The sequence below is a fragment of the Rousettus aegyptiacus genome, unplaced genomic scaffold (assembly GCF_014176215.1).
Source record: "Rousettus aegyptiacus isolate mRouAeg1 unplaced genomic scaffold, mRouAeg1.p scaffold_m13_p_9, whole genome shotgun sequence".
NCBI classification, from domain to species: Eukaryota; Metazoa; Chordata; class Mammalia; order Chiroptera; family Pteropodidae; genus Rousettus; species Rousettus aegyptiacus.
In genome coordinates this window covers 90,746,698-90,767,867 of record NW_023416312.1, presented here as the reverse complement: position 1 = coordinate 90,767,867, position 21,170 = coordinate 90,746,698, and the positions used below count along the sequence as shown (strand labels likewise).

The window sequence follows — 21,170 nt, the reverse complement described above, 5'->3', positions numbered from 1 at the left end:
ACCAGTGTTAACCTGATAAATTTAATTTTAAAAACTGTTAAGCAAAAATAAGTTACCTATATCGAACCTCTTAATTGTTACCTATATTACAATCCCTTAATATCTCAGGAGGGCTTCTGAGCACACCCCAAGCTTTTTTAAACTGGTTAAATACAGGCAAACATCTGAATTCTACTAACTGTTTTCAAAGAGAATTTATGATTTATAAATTATAATTTATAACTTATCATTTTGGCTTGTCCCACACACATTCCAGTGGTCTGCTGTGCCATATGCACATATGCAGAGAGCAGCCAGACTTTTCAGTCCTCAGGGTAGCACAGTCATAGCGCAAAGAAGTATTAAATCACTGCCATCAGACCCCTACAATTTGCAGGGCACAGTGCAAAATAAAAATGCAGTAGTCAATCTATTCTGCCCATGGGCAGCAGCTACAACCCAAAACAGATGGGTAAGCTCTGTGCTAGGACACATAGGTACCTGGCTTAGGGGTATAAAAGAGGACTCTCTGCTTGCAGACTGCTCAGGCACTGTGCTAGTCTGGGACAGAACCACTTTCCCCATGCCCAACCCCAAGATGTCCCAAGGCATGTGCGCACCCAACCTTGAGCCTCCCTATACTCAGGCCTAAGCCTCTACCTGGAGCAAAGGGCTACGGCAGAACTTGGGGCTCCTTCTGATGATACGACTCATTTGCTGTCCTAGGCATAGGGTGGCAGTGGTCACTGGGCCATGGGAAAGGAGGGGTGCAAGGAGGAGGTTTGGAGGTGTTAGGAAGTTAGGCAGGCATGAGTGACAGGAGCTAAGGCCCAACTCCGTAACTATAGAAAACGCCTTTGAAGACTTTCCTTAAGGACCTCCCAGAAACACTTCCCTTTAGAGTTATAAATTATCCCAAATCCTAGGGTACAAAGGCCACAAAAGCTGCTGGCTTAACCAGCCAGAAACTTACACGTCAAAAGTATTACCCTAATCTGCCCATAACCTCAGCCTCATCACACCATCATTGTAATATATCATGCCTATGCACAGAATTTCATGAATCTAATAATAAGAGATTGAATCCTGGGTAAGCACATGCACAGTAGGCAAAGGGTTATGTAGCAGCCAACTGTCAGTCAAGATAACCACATATGGATCATCTAGGACCTCCCATCACGGCCCAAATATAAACAGACCTTCCAACTTCGGCGCCATTAAAGCTCTCTTCACTGAAAACCCGCTCTTCCCTTGGTATGTACTCTGTCTTTTATCTTTTATATTTTCACTTCTCAAATTCCACAGGGCTGCAGACCTCCTTAGCATGGCCCATCTCCTTCTAAAATGTACTTTCAATAAATCTCACTGACCCGTAATTCTTTGCTGCATCAGTGGGGGAGAACTGAGGATCCCCACCCATGGGATGGGGTGACGCCAGATTTCATATCATCCCAGCAGTAACAGAGGGACCAGGGCTACAAGGGACAGGGAACAGATCACCAAGAACAGGTCACAGAGGTGTAGTGAGAGGCAGGAAGGGGCATCGCCGGAAGCTCCGAGGCCCTGGAACTTGCTCCATTGTCCCTTTGAACTTCACTTACAAAATGCATCCAAAAATAAAACTGAGCATTGCAAAACAGTGACCACAGAATACTCAACTCTAACCACAGAGCCCTTCTGAGATCAGGACCCTGTGCGATTATTGTGTTCCACACGCATGAAAGAGCCCTGACTACTGTAAAAACAAAAACAAAGAACCCACACACCTCTCACCGAAACTACAATGGTAAAGATCAAATTAATCAGATTGCTTGTATAATGTGCTTGAAAGCTAAGCAATTTGGACTAAGGAAGATTTATTGTCAAATTCCACATGCAGCTTGAACTTTAGGGCCTATCACTTGCACAGGGCAGCAATAAGGTACAATCAAAAAGCATTGGTATGTAATTTTTTCTGGTAAATTGCCTAAAAAGAACTCAGAAAAAAAAGTCTCATTCTAAATAAACATTCATTTCCATACCTAATTTGAGTGCAACTTTATGTTCTCTTTTTGTTCCTAAGGGACCTCACAATTATATAATCTCTATTCCTGAATCTATTCCAAGGAGATCGAAGACCTGTGATATAAGAAGTATTCTTTATAGGTTGACTTTCAATTACAATACTATTGGAGAAATTTGTGACAATAAGTGAGACATGCACTTTAAAAGAAACAGAGAACTATGACAATGGGATCACATTAGTTACTTTCACCTTAAAAGTAATCTAAACTGAATTAAATTCGGAAGTGTTTAAGACTTAAAAACTGAAAGAATTGGCAGCCATCAAAAAGATTTTAACTGAAAAGAAGACAAGATATACTTTAAGTAGTCATCATTCAAATGTATTTGCTCTTCACCTATTATTTATAGTTTCCCTGGTCCACATTAAAAGGGCAGAGAAGAAATCAGCTTTCTGTTATCAATATTAACCTGATGCTTCAGGTTAACTTGACTCATAAGACTTATTAATTCACCAAGGACAACCTAATAAATAAATGATTGCTGGACATAAACACTGGCCTACAACAGAATAATGGGTTGCTTCACAGTAGAATTCATTCCTGAATTTATTGTTGGCCAACTTTATATTCCCTTTGTCTAAATAGGATTTGAACATATCTAACATAAACTGACCTAAAAATCAAACTGTTTGAATTTAGAGACTAGTTTCTTAGAAAACAACAGATCTATAAGTGATTAATAAACAAACAGTTTTTAAAAAGAGCACGTTAAAACCGTTATTCCATCCACTTCTAGATATGTTTGAATTTTACCATTTTTAAAACAGTGCTGCACTAAATTCAACTCATTTTTTTCAGACTACACTGTGTAAGAAATACAGTTTAAATTAAAGCCAAAAATGCTTATGTTAATAATAGGCACAGCTGACAAATTAAGAATGTGCGAAGTTCAATAAGACAAATGTTTTTTCAACAAATAAATTTCAAGGTTAATAAAAGAGGGAGATAAGAGAGCTGTTATAGATTTAAAAGGATGAAAGAGACATTTTATTTGAAATGTGGAACTTAATTGACTATTAATTCAGAGGTAAAAAAGCTAAAATAGAAAAAAAAATATTGGTACAGTATTAGTTAGGCTTCTCCCTTCTAAAGTGTAATTAATAAATTTAGTGGGGGAGGTACTTTGAAACCACGTGACTATCCCATTCTCACCACGCTTTTAATTTTTTCATTATTTATTTTGATGATCAAGTTGTCCCTGATTTAGCAGGTAGAAGCCCAAATTGGTTTCTGTGTCTTTTAACATGACCCAGTTTGTATTTAGTTTAAATGCATTTTATTTTTAGATAACCTACATGGCATGTTTTTCTTAAAAACAATGCCTCTGCTCCAGATAAATCAAGGTCAAAATAAATGAAGAGCTCAAGATAACATCAGTCCCATTTGTCCCAGTCCTGGTGTGCAAATGAAAAGCAGCAGCTGGTTATGATGACAGGTGGTAGATCCAAATTACCAAATTTGTTAACATTTTTCCATTTCTAAAACATCCTTAAAGAAAATCATATATGATGTGACACCATCCCCATAGTAGTCCAGCACAGCAACCAAGTCATCTGGATTCATATCTTCACCAATAAAGAACTAGTTGGGGTTTTTGTTTGTTTTTAATATTTTCTTATTTTTTAATTACAGTTGACATACAATATTATATTAGTTTCAGATGTTCAAATGTCTAGTGATTAGGCATTTATATGACTTATGAAGTGATTAACTTGATAAATCTAGTACCCTTTCGACACCATAATGGTTATTACAATATTATTGACTACATTCCCTAATTTTTATTTTACATCTCTGTGACTATTTTGTAACTACCAATTTAGACATCTTAATCCCTTCCCCTTTTTCACCCAACTTCCCATGCCCCCTTGTATCAGACAAAAATCAAAATATTCTCTATATCTATGAGTTTCTTTCTGTTTTTTTTTGTTCATTTATATCGTCTTTTAGATTCCACAAATAAGTTAAATCATATGGTATTTTCATCCTCTGTCTGACTTATTTCACTTAGCATAGTACCCTCTAGGTCCATCCATGTTGTTGCAGATGGCAAGACTGCATTCTTTTTGTGGCTGAGTAATATTCCACTGTATGTATGTATGTATGTATGTATGTATGTATGTATGTATGTACGTACGTACATCTATTGATGGGTACTTACATTGCTTCCATATTTTGGCTATGAAACCAACATATAAATACATACATCTTTTCAAATTAGTGTTTTGGATTTCTTCAAATAAATACCCAGAAGTGGGATTACTGTGTCCTTCTTTGTCTCTTGTTATAGTTTTGTTTTAAAGTCTATTTTATCTGGTATAAATATTACCACCCCAGCTTTTATTTATTTTTTTTGGGGGGGGTTCCATTTTCATGAAATATCTTTTCCCAACTCTTTACTTTCAATCTGTGTCTTTCAATCTGAAGTAAGTCTATTATAGGCAGCATATGTAAGGGTTTTCTTTTCTAATCCATTCAGTCACCCTATCTTTTGATTGGAGCATCTAGTCCATTTGCATTTAAAGTAATTGTTGATAGATATGCAGTTTTTGCAATTTTATTATTTATATTATTCTCATTCTTCTCCTCCCCCTCCCCCTCCACCGCCTTTTCCTCCTCCTCCTCCTCCTCCTCCTCCTCCTCTTCCTCCTCCTCCTATTACCACTACTACTATTTCTTCTCCTTTTTCTCATCCTTTCTTCAAGAAGTCCCTCTAACATTTCTTGTCATATTGGTTTGGTGCTGATTAGCTCCTTTAGCTTATTCTTGTCTGGAAAGCTCTTTCTCTGTCCTTTGAATGAGAGCTTTGCTGGATAGAGTAATCTTAGTTTTAGGTCCTTGCTTGCTTTTCATCACCTCGAATATTTGGTACCAGTCTGGTCTGTGAAGTTTCTGTTGAAAAATTAGCTGATAGTCTTATGGGGGATCCCTTATAGGTAACACTAACTGCTTTTCTCTTGCTGCCTTTAAGATTCTCTTTATCCTTAACCTATGGCATTTTAATTATGATGTGTCTTGGTGTGAGCCTAGTTGGGTTCATTTTGTTTGGGACTCTCTGCATTTCTTGGGCTTGTATGTCTATTTCCTTCACCAGATTAGGGAAGTTTTCAGTCATTATTTCTTGAAATAGGTTTTCAATTCCTTGCTCTCTCTCTTCTTCCGGTATCCCTACAAAGCAAATATTGGTATGCTTGATGTTGTCCCAGAGGCCCCTCAAACTATCTTCGTTGTTTTTGGATTCTTTTTTTTCTTGTTTCTGCTCTGATTGGGCATTTTCTGCGACCTTATCTTCTAAATCACTGATTTGGTCCTCTGCTTCATCTAATCTACCGTTAATTCCTCCTAAGATATTCTTCATTTTTGGTTATTGTATTCTTCATTTCTGACTGTATTTTTTGTTGTTTTCTATCTCTGCTCTTGTGTTTTCTATCTTTGTTAAAGTTTCACTGAGTTCATCTGCTCTTCCTCTAAGTTTGTTGAGCATCGTTATAACCAATGTTTTGAACTCTGCATCTGGTAGATTGCTTGTCTCCATTTTGTTTAGTTCTTATTCTGAAGCTTTGTTCTGTTCTATAATTTGGGACATGTTTCTTTGTCTCCCATTTTGTCTGCCTCCCTGTGTTTGTTTCTATGTATTAGGTAGGCCTCCTATGTCTTGTGGTCTTGGTAGAGTGGCCTTATGTAGTAGGTGTTCCTTGGGGCCCAGTGGCACGTCTCCATGGTCATCTGAACTGGACACTCCAGGTGTGTCCCTTGTGTGGGTTGCGTGTGCCCTCTTATTGTCATTGAGCCCTGATTGTTATTGGCACATTTGTGGGAGGGACTTACCACTCATACTGATTGGTTGTGAGGACGGGCCATGACTACAGTGGAGGAGATATTGCATAGGAGGTGACCTTACAGAGTAGGATTCACTTCAGTAGGGTGCCTGTCGAGTTGAGTCTACCCTTTGGGTGTGTCATTTGTGGAGGTGGATAAATGGTGCTGTGGTGTGGTGGCCACTAGGTTTGTTGGTTCTAGAGCCTCTTGGGAGGGGCTCTGGTGCAGATGAACATCAGCTGCTCCCTGTGCCCTGCCTGAGGTCACTTGATATAAACTACAAATGATTGAAGATGGTTTCCACTTGTGCTGGGCTTGGAGGTGCCTAGGAGATGCTAAGCTGAGAACGAAGGCCAAATACTGCTAGTGCTGAGCTTGGGACTGCTTAGCAAGAAGAATGAGGCAGGGGGAACAGTGTTAGCCAAGTTGATGGAGACTCAGATATGATGCCTACCATATCTGCACTCTGGGTAGGTGGAGGGCTCAACAAAGGAACAATGGCTTCTGCCAACACTTCTGTCTGAGAGAAAGTTGCCTCTCCAGCTCTCACTCTGAAGCCAGACAATTCAGTTTCTCCCTGTATATGCCTGGTGCCTCTGAGCTGCTGGCCCAGTGCTAGAGCTCAGAGAAAGTGAGTCCGTCTGTAAGTCCTTGAATGTGCCATTTAAGAGGAACACCTGGCACTGCAAATGCCCTCCATCTCACTCGGCCACAATATCCACTGGTTTTCATAGCCAGAAGTTATAGAGACTTCTCTTCCCAACAATAGAACTCTGGGCTGGGAAGCCTGGTGTGGGGCTGGGACTTCTAGGTTCCTCAGGGGGACCTCCACAGCTGAACTATGCCTCCCAACTTCTAACTACCTTATGTGGGTGTGGGACCAGCACGCTTCATGTCTCCGCCCTTCTCCCAGTCTGAACGTGGCTTCTTCTGTATACCCTTAGTTATAGGACTTCTGCTCAGCTAGACTGCAGGTAATTCTCACTAATGGTTGTTCTGTAGTTTAGTTATAATTTTGATGTGGTCTTGGAGGAGGTAAGCACAACTGTTACCTACTCTGCCACCTTGAATGGAAAGCAGAACTGGTACTTTTTTTTTTAAATTAGCAAGGGTGTACTTGATTTGTTCTGTGCCCCCTGTCATAAAAGTTTTTATTCCTCCTGTTCTCTGTTCTTCAGGTTTTCCTTTGACTGATTTCATGTAATCTTTGACGTACTTCTTATAGACTTCTTTTGGGAAGCTGATTTCCTGCAAATGATGGTTCAAGACAATATGAGCATCAATGATTACTGTGCTTGCAGTACCTTCATCCTCAGGGCCTTCAATGCAGGCATTTTCACCAATGAGAGGGTCATCAATGTTACCTTCTGTCCTACTGACCATCTTCCCCTCCATCTAAAGGCACAGCCCACTCACGATCTCCCTGATCTTGAAGATGTCATGGTGGCGACTGGAAGGAGACAAAGGCACTACTGGCTTAGCAAGAGCTTGGAGCCAGCACACAATGCTACTGGAGCAGAGCTGGTGAGAGGGGGAGGTGGGCAGAAAAGCCTGGTTATTTTTTTTTTAATTTTGCGACAAGTGGGGGAAATTTGAATATGAACAGAATGTTAGATGATATTAGTGAAATAGTATTAATAATTATAATGGCACTATGGGTATTAGGAGATTGTTTTATTACTAGAATATGCTAAAATATCAAGATGTTTATAACTTTCTTTAAAATAGTACAGGAACAAATATATATGTGCATATATAGATACAGAGAGCAAGATAAAACATACGTTAAAATACTAACAAATGTTGAATCTGGTAAAGGATATATAAGTTTTTATTGTATGTACTATTCTTCCCACTTTTCTACATTTTTAAATTTTTTCATAATAAAAAGTAGGAAAGGGAAAGAAACATGTCAACCAAATGATTCATTTGTTATAAGACATCTGTAAGACAATTGTGGAAATTTGAATATAATTTGATAAAACGCAATATTAAGAAATTATTGTTACTATCTAGGAGTGATAATTGTATTGCTATATTTTCAAAAAGAGAACTTATCTACTAGGTAAGTATTACTGAAATATTTGTGGATGAAATAATAAGATGAGGTTTGCTTTTTAAAATACAGTGGTTTAGGGACATAAACAAAACAAGATTGGCCATGAGTTAATAATTGTTGAAGATAGGTGATTAGTACATAGGAGTCCATTGTACTAGTTTATTTTTTGTATATTTGAAAATTTCCATAACAGAAATGTTTTTAAGACAACCCTGAAATAATAAATAAATGAATTAGTAATAGAAACTGTAAAGATGATTAATAAAATAGTTTTTCTATGAAAAATTTTGCAAAATCACTTAGCAAGCTCATCCATGAAAGAAAACACAAATATACAACACTGAAATGTAGACTGCATGGGGGTAAATATCTCAGCTGTCCTATTTGCCACTGACTACGAAAGCCAGAAAGTATTGCACAATACCTGGCACACAGCAGGTGCTCAATAAATAAAATAAAAGAATGATCAGGAAAATATAGCCATAGATTAGAGATGAGTTTAAAATAAGTGAAAAATATGTACACATTTATGCTAACATTTGAACATCTCGATAAAATGGATAATTTTCTAGGAAAATGTAGTTACCACAAGTGACCGAAGGAAGAGTAAAATGCCTACAATGAATAATAACTATATATGAAATTGGATAGGTTGACAAAGATCTGTTCCCCCAAAGGACACTAGATCCACAATTTTACATATTTTTTATCATTTTCCAAAGGAACAGACATTTTCTATTTCATTTTAACACTTTAACTATATTACATTTAACTTTATAATTTTCTATATCATTGGGAGCATGGAAACATTCCCTATTCTTTTCACGAGGTTTGCAAATGCCTATTAGCAAACCTGACAAAGACAACACAGAAAAAGAAAATTATTACCAATTTAAACCTAAGAACACAAATATAAAAACCTTAAATAAAACATTAGCAAACATAATTCAATACTATATTAGAATACAACTAAAAGAATACATTCTGACCTAATTGATTCCTCCTAAGAAAAAAAGAATGGGCCAACATTAGAAATGTATTGACATATTTTATTACCTAAGCTGGTTAAAGGAGAAAAATTACATGATTATCTCAATAGATGCCAGAATAGCATTTGATAATTCAACATCCATCCTTATTTTGAAAAAAAAAAAGCATTAACTAGGGATAGAAGAAATCTTCTTATACGTGATAGAATGTTTATCAAAAATTACCACCAAACATACCTAGCAATGAAACACAAGAGCCCTTCTCATTAAAATCAGGAACACAGTAAAGGTATCCATTATCACCACTATTATACAACATTATCATATAAATTCTAGCCATCTCAATAAGAGATATTTCTTTTGAAAAGAAGAGGCAAAATTATCATTATTTGTGAATGATGATGTGACAGCCTAGAAAATTCAAGAGAAAAACTATTAGAAATAATAAAAAAAATCAGTAATATATATGTAAACTCAATAGACTCCTTATGCAAGCAATAATACATTAGAAAATGTAATGAAATTGATGCCATATACAATTGCACAAAAATAATTCATGTGGCATAAATCAGAAAATAAGAGTTCAGAAACAAACCCATGCATATATGAGAATTTAGTATGTAATAAAAAATGATATTTCAAATCAATGGATAAATGATCCACTTATAAATAAAATTATATCCCTGTCACCAAAAATGAAAATATATTAAAATACTTATTCAAATTTTTAAAAATTAAAGAAAATCAATAGAAGAAAATATACAATATTGTTATAATCTTTTGAGTAAGGAAGACCTTTCTTAGTATAATATGAATCCCAGAAACCATAAAGCGAAAGACTAACAGATTTAATTTCATAAAAATTAAAAATATCTATAGAGTAAAAGAGACTATAAGCAAAGTTAATAAACAAATAAAAAATTGGGAAAAACTTTTACAAAATAAGACAAATGGAAAAAAATACATTATGCAATATCTTTATGCTGGGGCCTCAGGCGACTATTAAAAACCATGTATTTTGAAAATACTGTTTAATATGGAGAAATGCTCAATATAATGGTAGATGGAAAATGTAGAATACAAAATTGTAAAGTGTGATACTTATAAAAACAAATAAATTACAGTTACATAAAAAATAAGATAACAAAATAAGACAGAAAGCTAACATTGTGACTTAGTGACCAAATAAAGAGTTCTTATAAATTGGAAAGAAGAAAACAAACCCCCCAATTAAAAAAAAGCTATAAAGGATACAAGCTAGCAATTCAAAAAAGTATTCTGAATAGTCAATAAATATATAAATAAATCAGAGGTCAGCAAACTATTGTCTGTGGGCCAAATCTGGCTGCTGCCTGTTTCTGGACTTATTGAAACATAATCACGGCTGTTCACGTATGTATTTTCTATGGATGCTATCCCGATACAATAAGGAAGACTTGATTAAGTACAACAGACCACAGAGGCCTGCAAAATATTTACTATCTGGCCCTTTACCAAAAAAGTTTATAGAGGCCTGGAATAGATGGTCAAACTCACGAATAATTAAATAAATAAAAACTAAAGCAGAACGATATTGTCATTCAACAAATATTTACTAAACACCTGGTTTGCACCAAATACATATTTTGCCTATCAGATTAACAAAGATTAAGAAGCATGATAGTGTCCAGTGATGACAAGAAAGTAAGGAAAGAAATATTCTCTTATACTATTGGTAGAAGTGTAAATTGACACAACCATCCTGGAGGGTAATATAGTAAAACAAACAGAAAACAAAACTTTAAATGGACATACACTTTGATCCAGCAATTTCATGTCTGACAACTTATCCTAAAAAAATAATAGCCTCAGTGTATGCAAACTACAAATATAGGCATTGCAGAATAGTTTATGATAATAAAAAACTAAAAATACATGTCAATCAGGATAGATATTAAAAGAAATATCTATTTATAGATACATAAAAATATCTGAGATATACATGCCAAATTGTTAGCAATGGCTATTTCTGGTAGGTAGACACAATTCTCTGTATTATTTGAACTTTTAAAAATGATCATGTATTATCAGAAAACAAAAACAAGATAAAGATATTTTGGGGGAGAGAAGGGAAAATTAAAGCTTATTTACCTTACAAATTAAAGGAAAGTGGTCATTAAAAAATAGTGTTGGAAAATTAGCTAAAACAGATTACAAAGGCTGCTTACACTTTAAAATTGGCAAGGATAATTACTCTGATTTGTTTCAAATTTGCTTTTACTTTAATTTACTACTGAACCACCCACAAAAACAATGCAAAAAATATGCAGAGGATCAAGGATACAAATGGGTCTGCTTCCACAGGGCACCATTAGCCTATAAGGTACGTTAATGTAAAATAGAAAAAAGTATCCCCTCCTCCAAGAAATGCAACTCCAACCAGTGCACTTGAAGCCTGGTCTGGATTTCAGCCCTCACTTGCTCCCTCTACTGGGCATCCTTGTGTAGTGCACAACCTGCACAGACTGCAGCAACTCTAGCTCCTTGTTTCCTCCCTAGTCACTTACATAAGCAATCAGTGAATTTGGCCTGGAAGAAGTGATTAATTTACCAGGTCAAATGAGGGAAGGCCTCATATTCACTGTCATTAAAATTTTTGAGCCTGGATATGTCAGCACTCAAAAGATTTACCCTACTACTACATACTGAATTAAAAAAAACTTTTTTATGAAGTTCATTGGGGGTAACATTGGTTAATACAATTATATCATTTTCAGGTGTACATTAGCATTTGACATATGTATATTCTATTGTGTGTTTACCATCCAAAGTCCAGTTTCCTTCAGCTACCATATATTTGATCTCCATTACCCACTTCACCCTCCCCCTAACCCTCTATATTTGACCCCCTTTACCCCATTTACCCCCCTCCTCCCCCACCCCACTAGTAACTACTACGCTATAGTCCTCTGGTAACCACTAGTCTATGGTCCATGTCCATGAGTCTCTGTTTGTCCTGTTCATTTGTTGCTTTTAGGTTTATATCCCACATATAAGTGATAGCATGTGATTTTTGACTTTTTCTGACTTATTTTGCTTAGCATGATTATCTCGAGGTCCATCCACTTTGTCACAAATGGCAGTATTTCATGTCTTCTTAAGGCTGAGTAATATTCCATTGTATATATGTACCCCACTGTCAGATATGGACAGATTATCCAAACAAAAAATCAATAAGGAAATAACATCCTTAAATGACACGTTAGTCCAACTAGGACATAACTGACATTTATAGAGCCTCCCATCCCAAACAGCTGCTTATATATTCTTCTCTAGTGCACATGGAACAGTCTCAATGATCGACCACATACCAGGACACAGAGACAGCCTCAACAAATATAAGAGGGTTGAAATCATATCAACCATATTCTCTGATCATAATGCTTTGAAACTAGAGATCAACTGCAAAAAAAATCAGGAAGAACCATGAATACATGGAGATTAAACAACATGCTACTGAAGAATAACTGGGTAACAGAAGAAATAAAAAGAGATCAAGTAATACATAGAAACGAATGATAATGATAGTATAACATCAAAACTTTTGGGACATGGCAAAAGCGGTCATAAGAGGAAAGTTCATATCATTACAGGCCTGTCTCCATACTGAATTTTTTTCCTCATCAATTACATTCTTTAAATGTACTTTTTTTTTTACTGTGACCTTGAGTCTGTAGTTGGCATGGCCATTGAATAACCAAAGGACAATTGTGGTTATCTTGGGAAAAAAATCTAGATAGAATTTAACATCACACCTTATGTCAAAATAATTTTAGATAAATTATAGGGTAAAAAGTAAAACATGAAACCATAAAAAATGGAAAATTTTAATAGTTAACTGACCCCATAATAGGCAAAGACTATCTAAGAAACTTCCAGTTGAAGGTGGCATAAAGAAAAATATTGATGTATTTAACATTAGAAAATGTAAATCTCTTACAAATAAACTATCATGAATAAAATTTAAAAGTAATATATAGAGGGAAATAATATTTATATTGATATCCTTTTAATATAAAGAGCTATTACAAATCAATAAACTGAAAAATGAACAAAAGGCATATAGTAATTAAAAAAAATTTAAAAGGTACATTCACATATAAAAAGATAATCAAGTACAATAATAATCTAATAAATATATACTGAATAAAATTGAGATACAAATTTCAGCCCATCAAATCATAAAGAAAAAAAAGACAATATCAGTGTTGTCTAAGATATTGACAGGGAGGCAGTGAGACAGACACACTTATACACTGCTAACAGGAATGTAAAATATTCTAAACTTTCCAGAAAGTAATTTGTCAGTATGTACCAAGAACCTAAGATTCTAAAATAATTAAAAGTGTATAACCTAGCAAATATAATTCTAGGATTACAGTCTTTGAAAATAATCAGAAGCACTCAAAATTTCTATAAGATTTTGCATAAGTCAGTTAATGTTAATGATCAAATATTTTCATATTTGTTTTCAAAATAGTTATATTCTCAAAATTTAAATTTATTAAAATTAAAAGATAAATACGAGTTATAATTAATGCATATTAAAATTTTAAGTAGAATTTTTTAACTGATACTTTACTTTTTAATATTGTATTCAACTTAATTTTTTTATAAAAAACAATAAATCATATTGTAATCTCAGCATTCAGCACCTATACAGTTGCTAATGTAAATAATTGCTGTCATGTTCCATGCATTTACAACTGGACCTACATATGTACAAATATAGCACAATATGGATTATTTAATACTGCAAAATTATCCTCAGCCAACTAGTATAATCATTACAAAAACTGTGCTAATTAATAACTAATTCTGGGAAACAAATTAGTATATGAGAAAAATAAAACAAAAAATGAATGCTTTGACATTACTGAGACAGTTGAAAATAATAGGTTTTTATACGATAATAGTTTGGCATTTATGCTACATAAAAATAAATGAATTAGGTAAAAAAAATAAAAAAAATCAGAGCTACAGGAAAAGATTTCTGTTTAAAGATTTTTAAAAACATTATGCCAATGAAATTTTCTTATCAATATAAATGTCAACTATAAATAAATAATGTAATAAATGTAGTACATCCACATAATAGACTATTATAGGGTCATTAACACCTGATAAATTCCATAGCTAGTTCTCTTCCCTATAGGTAATACTGTTATTTACTTTTTGTTTTTCCTTCCACAGATCTTTTACAAGAGTAAATAGCCTGATTGTCTATAGGGAAGAGACGGCGTGGTTGTAGAATATTTCAGTGTCTATCCTTTAATACTATCTGATGTTTAAATCTAATATATTAATTCAATATTTTTTAAAAATGTAAGCCTACTTAACTCCTGAGAGGCCTGATATATTTCTATAGGTGTTTCTATAGCCATACCTATCCTTACCTCCTTATCTCTATTTCAGAGAATAGTGTCCCTCCTCCCATTCAAGATCAAGTCCTCGCTTATGCCCTTAACACTATCCCCTCCTCCTTCAAAGGAAAAATAAGTAGTCTATACTTGGAATCTAAGTTTTTAAGGTCCCATTCATTCTAAAACCCACTACAATGTGGCTTTTGCCCCCTACTACACTACTAAAACTGTTCTCTTTAAGGAGATCTATATCTTTTAACTATGAATTCAATAAATATTTTGCAGCCTTTATCTAATTGGGTTTTTCTGTTCCCTCTGACATTCTTTGTTACATATATCTTGAGATTCTATTCTGATCCTTACAACCTGGAAGAAAGAAGCCTTGCAACTTGTAGCCCAGTATACAGACTGTCTCCAGAGACCAAGATTACTGAGTTTCCCATCACTATCAGGATTGTTGCTGCACATCATTTTCCAACATCTAAACCAAAGACACATGACATAAGTTGGCACCTAAGAGTATGGCGATCACATGCTCTAGTTACCATGAGATAATTGGTGTTGATACTGGTGTAATTATTAATAGTTACCCCTCACACTAAAGTCTGAATGATAAATTATATCATCACCTTATTATCTAAGAGAATCCGCAACCAGAAAGTGAAAGAATAAAATAATGTCAGCAGCTGCTCCCCAGTAAAACAGACCTGTGCTCTGGAGGAAAGAAAAAAAATAAAAATCATTACTTGAACAAAATTAAAATGTACAGTTAAGAAAATCTAATTATAAATATTAAAAAGATTTTCAGGACTAAAAAAGGCATATTTCATTTCAAAAATGCAATAGATAAGTTGAAGAAGAAGCTGATTAGTTGTTGAGAAAAAATTAGAGACCTGAAAGATAGAGTAGAAGATATTTTTCAAAAATAGAAAAATACAAAAAAAATTAAAAGGAACTTAGAAAACAAATGAAAAAAAATGAATCCAAATTACCTAACTATGAAAAAAAGGAATTTTAGGAGAAAGAAAAAGAACATGCAGGAGGGGCAATAGTTAAACAAGTAATAGCAGAAAACTTTTCCCTAAATGAAAAAAAAACTAAAGTTTGCAAGCTGCGAAGTTTTCATTGAGTTACAGGCAGAATTACTATTTTATTGTATTAAAAATATAAATTACATATACTAAAGCGCCTAAGTCCTAAATGCACAGCTTTATGAATTTAACATATGTATTACCTATGAAACCAACATCGAGGGAAAGATATAGAATGCTACTATCAACCAAGATAATCTTTCATGGCTCTTTCAGAGTCAAAATCCATCTCTAACCAAAGCTGATCATTGATATGGTTTCTAAACCCATACATCAAGTTTTATAAGCACTTGAACAGTATGGACTCTTTTGGGCTGGCTTCTTTGATTCAGCATTATGTTTCTGATGAATCCATACTAATGTATCAGTCATTTGCTTTTCTATTCCTCTGAAAATTCCATTGTATGAGTATACCATAATTTATTTTTCCATTTTCCTCTTGACAAATATGTGGGTTTCTTCCAGGTTTTGCTATTATAAATACAGCTTCTATGAAGATTCTTGAATATATCTTTTGGTGGACATATACATTCATTTCTCTTGAGTGTATAGCTAGGAGTTAAACTGTCAATCAGAGGGGTAATTATTAATAATTATACCAGTATCAACACCAATTATCTTATGGTAACTAGAATATATGATCACCGCACCCTTAGGTGTCAACTTATGTTGAAAGATGTATGTTAACCTCTGATAGATACTGGCAAAAAGTTTTGCAAAATGATAGAAAAATTTAACTAACACTGGCAATATATAAGAATTCCAGGGACTCCACAGCCTTGCCTCAAATTTAGATTTTTTTTTTTTAATTTTAGCCAGAAAATAGAACAGATGTGAACATTCTCACTTCATTTTATGAGGCCATCATTGTATTAAAATAAAACTGCTTAGTAAGATTCCTTATAAACATATAAAATATTAGCAAATCAAATCCAGCAATACATAAAAATGTTAACATATTATGATCAAATGGGGTTTGTCTCAGGAATGCAAGGTAGACTTAACATTTGAAATTCATTCAATATAATGCACTATATTAAGACAGTAACAAAGAACTATATGATCGACTCAATGAATACCAAAAGGCATTTGATTAAATTTAAATCTCATTCATGATGAAAGAAAAAAACTACTTTTTAAGAATAGAAGAAAACGTCTTCAAACTGATAAAAGGCTTCTACAAAAATTCTATAGTAAATATCATACCTAACAATGAAGTACTGAATACGTTCCCCTCGGATCAAGGAAATGGCAAGGATGTCTGCTCTCATCTATTCCATTCAAAATTATACTGTAGGTTCTAACCATGGTATTAGCTAAGAAAATAAAATAAAAGGCACAGAGATTGGAAAGGAAGTAGTAAAACTATTTGTAAAGGACATTATTTGTCAAATTAATTGAATGATGCAGTTAAAATAGATGAGTTTTATATCAATTATATTTCAACAAATCTAATTCTAAAAATGCAAACTCCCTACAGAGAATATTCAGGCTCAAGACCAGTTAGTGTCATGGTTTCCCTAGTCAATTCTACCAAACATTTAAGGAAGAAATAGTGTTGCTAAGAGAACTATAGTATTGCTAAGACAAATTGTAGTATATTAAATACACAAGAATAAATAAATTGTGATATATACCAAATTCAAAAATTGGATGATTCACTGTCATTAAGATGTTTATTCCCTCACTCTTAGTTAATTTAATCACAATCAAACTCCTAGCAGATCTTTTGGAAGAAACTGACAAACTGAATCTAAAATGTACATGGAATTACAAAGGGCATAGAATAGCCAAAACAATCTTAAAATAAAAAACAAAGTGGGAGAATGCACACTACCTAATTTCAATATTTACTTTAAAACTATAATAATCAAAACAGTGTACTACTGGCATAGGATCTACAAATTAAAAGAAAAAATAGAACAGAAAACAGAGCCCAGAAATAAACCCACACAAAAACAATTTTTAAAATTTTGATTAAGGCACTATGACAATGCAAAGAAAAGAAGTTAAACATAGAGTTATCATATGATTCAGTAATTCCACACCTCAGTATGTATCCAAGAGACTGGAAAACATATGTTTCTTCAGAAACTTATACAAAAATGTTTATAGCAGCATTATTCATAGTAGCTAAAAGGTGTAAACAACCTAAATATCTATTAACTGATGGATAAACAAAATGTGGTATGCTCATAAAATACAATATTATTCTGCCATAAAAAGAAATCAAGTACTAATATATGCTAGAAATGGATGAATTTTGAAAACATTATGCTAAAAATAAAAGAATACAGACACAAAAAATCAGGTATTGTAGGATTCCATTTACATGAAATGCCCAGAAGAGGCAAATTCATAGCGACAAAAAGTTTATTAATGGTTTACAGAGGTGAGGGAAGGGAGAAATGGGAAGTGACTACTAATAGGTACAGGGTTTCTTTTGGGAGTGATGAAAATAGTGATGAAATTAGATAGTGGTGATGATAGTACAACCTTGTGAATTTACTAAAATCTACAGAATTGTACACTTTAAATGGTGAATTTATGTTGTGCAAATTATAATTTAATTTTAAAAATCAATTTGAGATAGAGCATAGACCTAAATATAAAAGCTAAATCCATAAAGTTTCTTTAAAAAATGAATGTGTATCTTTACAACTTTGAAGGTGACAAAGATTCCTTAACAAAAATACAAAAGGTAGTAAAGAATGAAAGAAAAAATGGATAAATTGAAAGTCACTGAAAATTATAAATAACTATTCTTCAAAGTACAGGGTAAGAAAGTAAGAAAGTAAGAAAATAAACTCTCCCAGGGTAGATGAAAATATTCTCAATACATACAACTGACAAAGCACTGACAAAAGAACTCCAAAAAATCAATAATTTAAAAAAAACTCAACTTAAAAAAATTGGCAAATGATTTTCAACAGACACTTTCCAGGGAAGACGTATGAATGGCCGTAATTGCATGAAAAGGTGTTCAACAGCAGTAGTCATCAGGGGAATGCAATTTAAAACTACAAAGAGATATCACTTCACACCCACAAGGATACTTAAAATTAAAAAGACTGACAATATGAAATATTGACCTGGATGTGGGACACATGGACTTATCCTACATTACTGGCAGGAGCATAAAAGGATATATATCACTTTTGTTTTGTTATGTTTTCTTTTGTTTTGTTTTACCCACATATGCACACACATTTATATTCCTGTATCTATTAAAAATAATAGCTATGAATTCATATTGATATTTCTTTTTTATCAAATTTGTTGGGGTGATATAGGTTAACAAAATTATATATGTTTTCAAGTATACAATTCTATAATACATCATCTCTATGTTTCAATGGATGTTCACCACCCAAAGTCAAAACTCCTTCTGTCACCTTATATTTGACCCCCTTTACCCTTTTCTACCTTACCCCTCCCTCCTTTCCACTACACTATTATCTATGTCTATGAGTTTTTCTTTGTCTTATTTGTTTTTTATTTTCAATTTTATATCCCACATATGAGGAAAATTATATGGTTCTCAATTTTTTCTGTCTGACTTGTTTCACTAGCATAATATTCTCAGGATACAGCCATTTCACAAATAGCAGTATTTTATCTTTTCTTATGACTCAATAATATTTCATTGTATATATGTAACACATCTTTATCCAATCATCTATCAAAGGACACTTCAGTTGCTTTCATGTCTTGGCCACCATAAATAATACTGCAATTGACCTTAGAGGTGCTATATCTTTATGGATAAATGTTTTCAAATTTTGGAGGTAGATATTGAGATGAGGGATTTCTGGGTCATATGGTAATTCTATTCTTAATTTTTGAGGAAACTCTATACTTGTTTTCATAGTGACTGTACCAATTTACATTCCCACCAGCAGTACATGAGGGTTCCTTTTTCCCCAGAATCTCTCCAACACTTGTTATTACTTGACTTATTGAAAATAGCCATTCTAAAAGGTGTGAAATAGTAACTCATTGTGGTTTTGATTTATATTTCCCTAATATCTTGTAAAGTTAAGCATCTTTTCATATATCTGTTGGCCATAAAAAATACTTTTTAAAAGTTTGGTCATTTCTTATAAAGTTAAATATTCTCCTAGAGGGAATTCCACAGCTAGGTAATCACAAATGGTAATGTAAACATATATTCTTTTATTAAAAAAAGCTTTTTAAAGGTTGTTCATGACAATTTTATTTATGTTAGCCAAACTTCCATAAACAGGTAAATAGATAAATAAATTATAGTGTATTAAATACACAAGAAAACTTCCAGTAATCAAAATGAACAAATTATACACAAAACATGGAAGAATCTAACAGACATTAAGTTCAGAAAAAGAAATCAAATAGAAATGGGAGAAAATATTTAATTGGCAATACCATGCATATAAACATCAGAAATAACCTCAATTATGAGAAGACAAAAACTAGATCAAGAAAATTATAAAAATACATTATGCCCTTTAAAAGGTATAAAATTCAATCTGAAAATATATAAAGATACTATTTTCTTGGACAAGTAGATAACTTTATGAAATCATAAATTAAAAATAATATATAAATATAATGTACTACCTACTAGAACCCCAATAGGTTTGCATTTTTAATTAAGTAAACTAATATTAAAATCTACATGGTAACATACATGTTTGAGAATATCCAGAAAAATTATGAAAGAGAATTTTGAGGTAGAATTTAATTTATTAGACATTAAACTATAACTAAACAATATGATGTTGTCATAGAAACAAACAACTAGATCAGTGGGAAAAAGTGTCCAGTAACACATCCCAGTATTTATGATAGTTTATGACAAAAGTGATATTTAATTCAATGGGAAAAATACACTTTATGTAAGCCTTGACACATATACTTGTCACTCAACTTGGAAAAAATGGAGTTTGTTCCCTCCCTCATATCATATATAAAAATAAATTCTATATTAAATATTTAGACAAAAATAAAAAAAAAATGGTGCAAGAAATCACATGTACAATCTGGATGTACAGGAAATCTTTTTAACCAAGATGAGAACAGACACTAAAAAAGTAAACCCTGACATATTAGACTATTTAAAAAATTTAATTATTTTTAATCAGTACAGAATTTCAGTTTGGATAAGGAAAGTTCTGGAAATGAATAATGATGCATAAAAATGTAAATGTGCTTAATGTCACTAAATTGTATGCTTTAAAATGGCAAATTATATATATAAAACTACAATAAAAAATTAGATTTTTATGGCAAAATATATACTAGACAAATTTAAAAGACAACTGATACACTAGTTAAATATGCATATACACCTACATACACATATATTTTAAACATTTCTGACAATGAAAGGCTTAATATCTATCATTTTTAAACAGTCAAAGAATTTCAAAAGACATTAACAAGACAAGATTTATGAATGGCCAATGAGCATGTGAAAAGGAGCTCAATGTCATTAGTCAACAGAGAAATGCAAACTAAAACTATAATCATATACTACTTCACACCTACTAGAATGACTAAAATTAAAATAACTGACAATATGAAATATTGGCTGGGATATAGATATCCTTTTTTAAAAAATAAAATGATGACACACACAGACTGAAAGTAAAGGGATGGAAAAAGATATTTCACGCAAATGGAAATGAAAACAAAAAACTGGGATAACAATACTGACATCAGACAAAATAAACTTTAATTAAAAGGGTATAATAAGAGACAAAAAAAGACACTAAATACTGATAAAG

The 21,170-nt window shown here is 33.1% G+C and overlaps 1 protein-coding gene across 1 annotated transcript; it reads right to left on the bottom strand.

Moving 5' to 3' along the window:
• Positions 1-3,503: 3,503 nt before the first annotated feature.
• On the bottom strand, positions 3,504-7,295 carry LOC107504630 (translationally-controlled tumor protein-like). The gene is made up of 2 exons (XM_036227231.1): positions 6,951-7,295; positions 3,504-3,623 (listed from the first exon to the last, which is right to left on the bottom strand). Exons 1-2 carry the CDS (start codon positions 7,254-7,256, stop codon positions 3,504-3,506), a joined length of 426 nt encoding a protein of 141 aa, XP_036083124.1. The 5' UTR covers positions 7,257-7,295.
• Between the last annotated feature and the right edge of the window lie 13,875 nt (positions 7,296-21,170).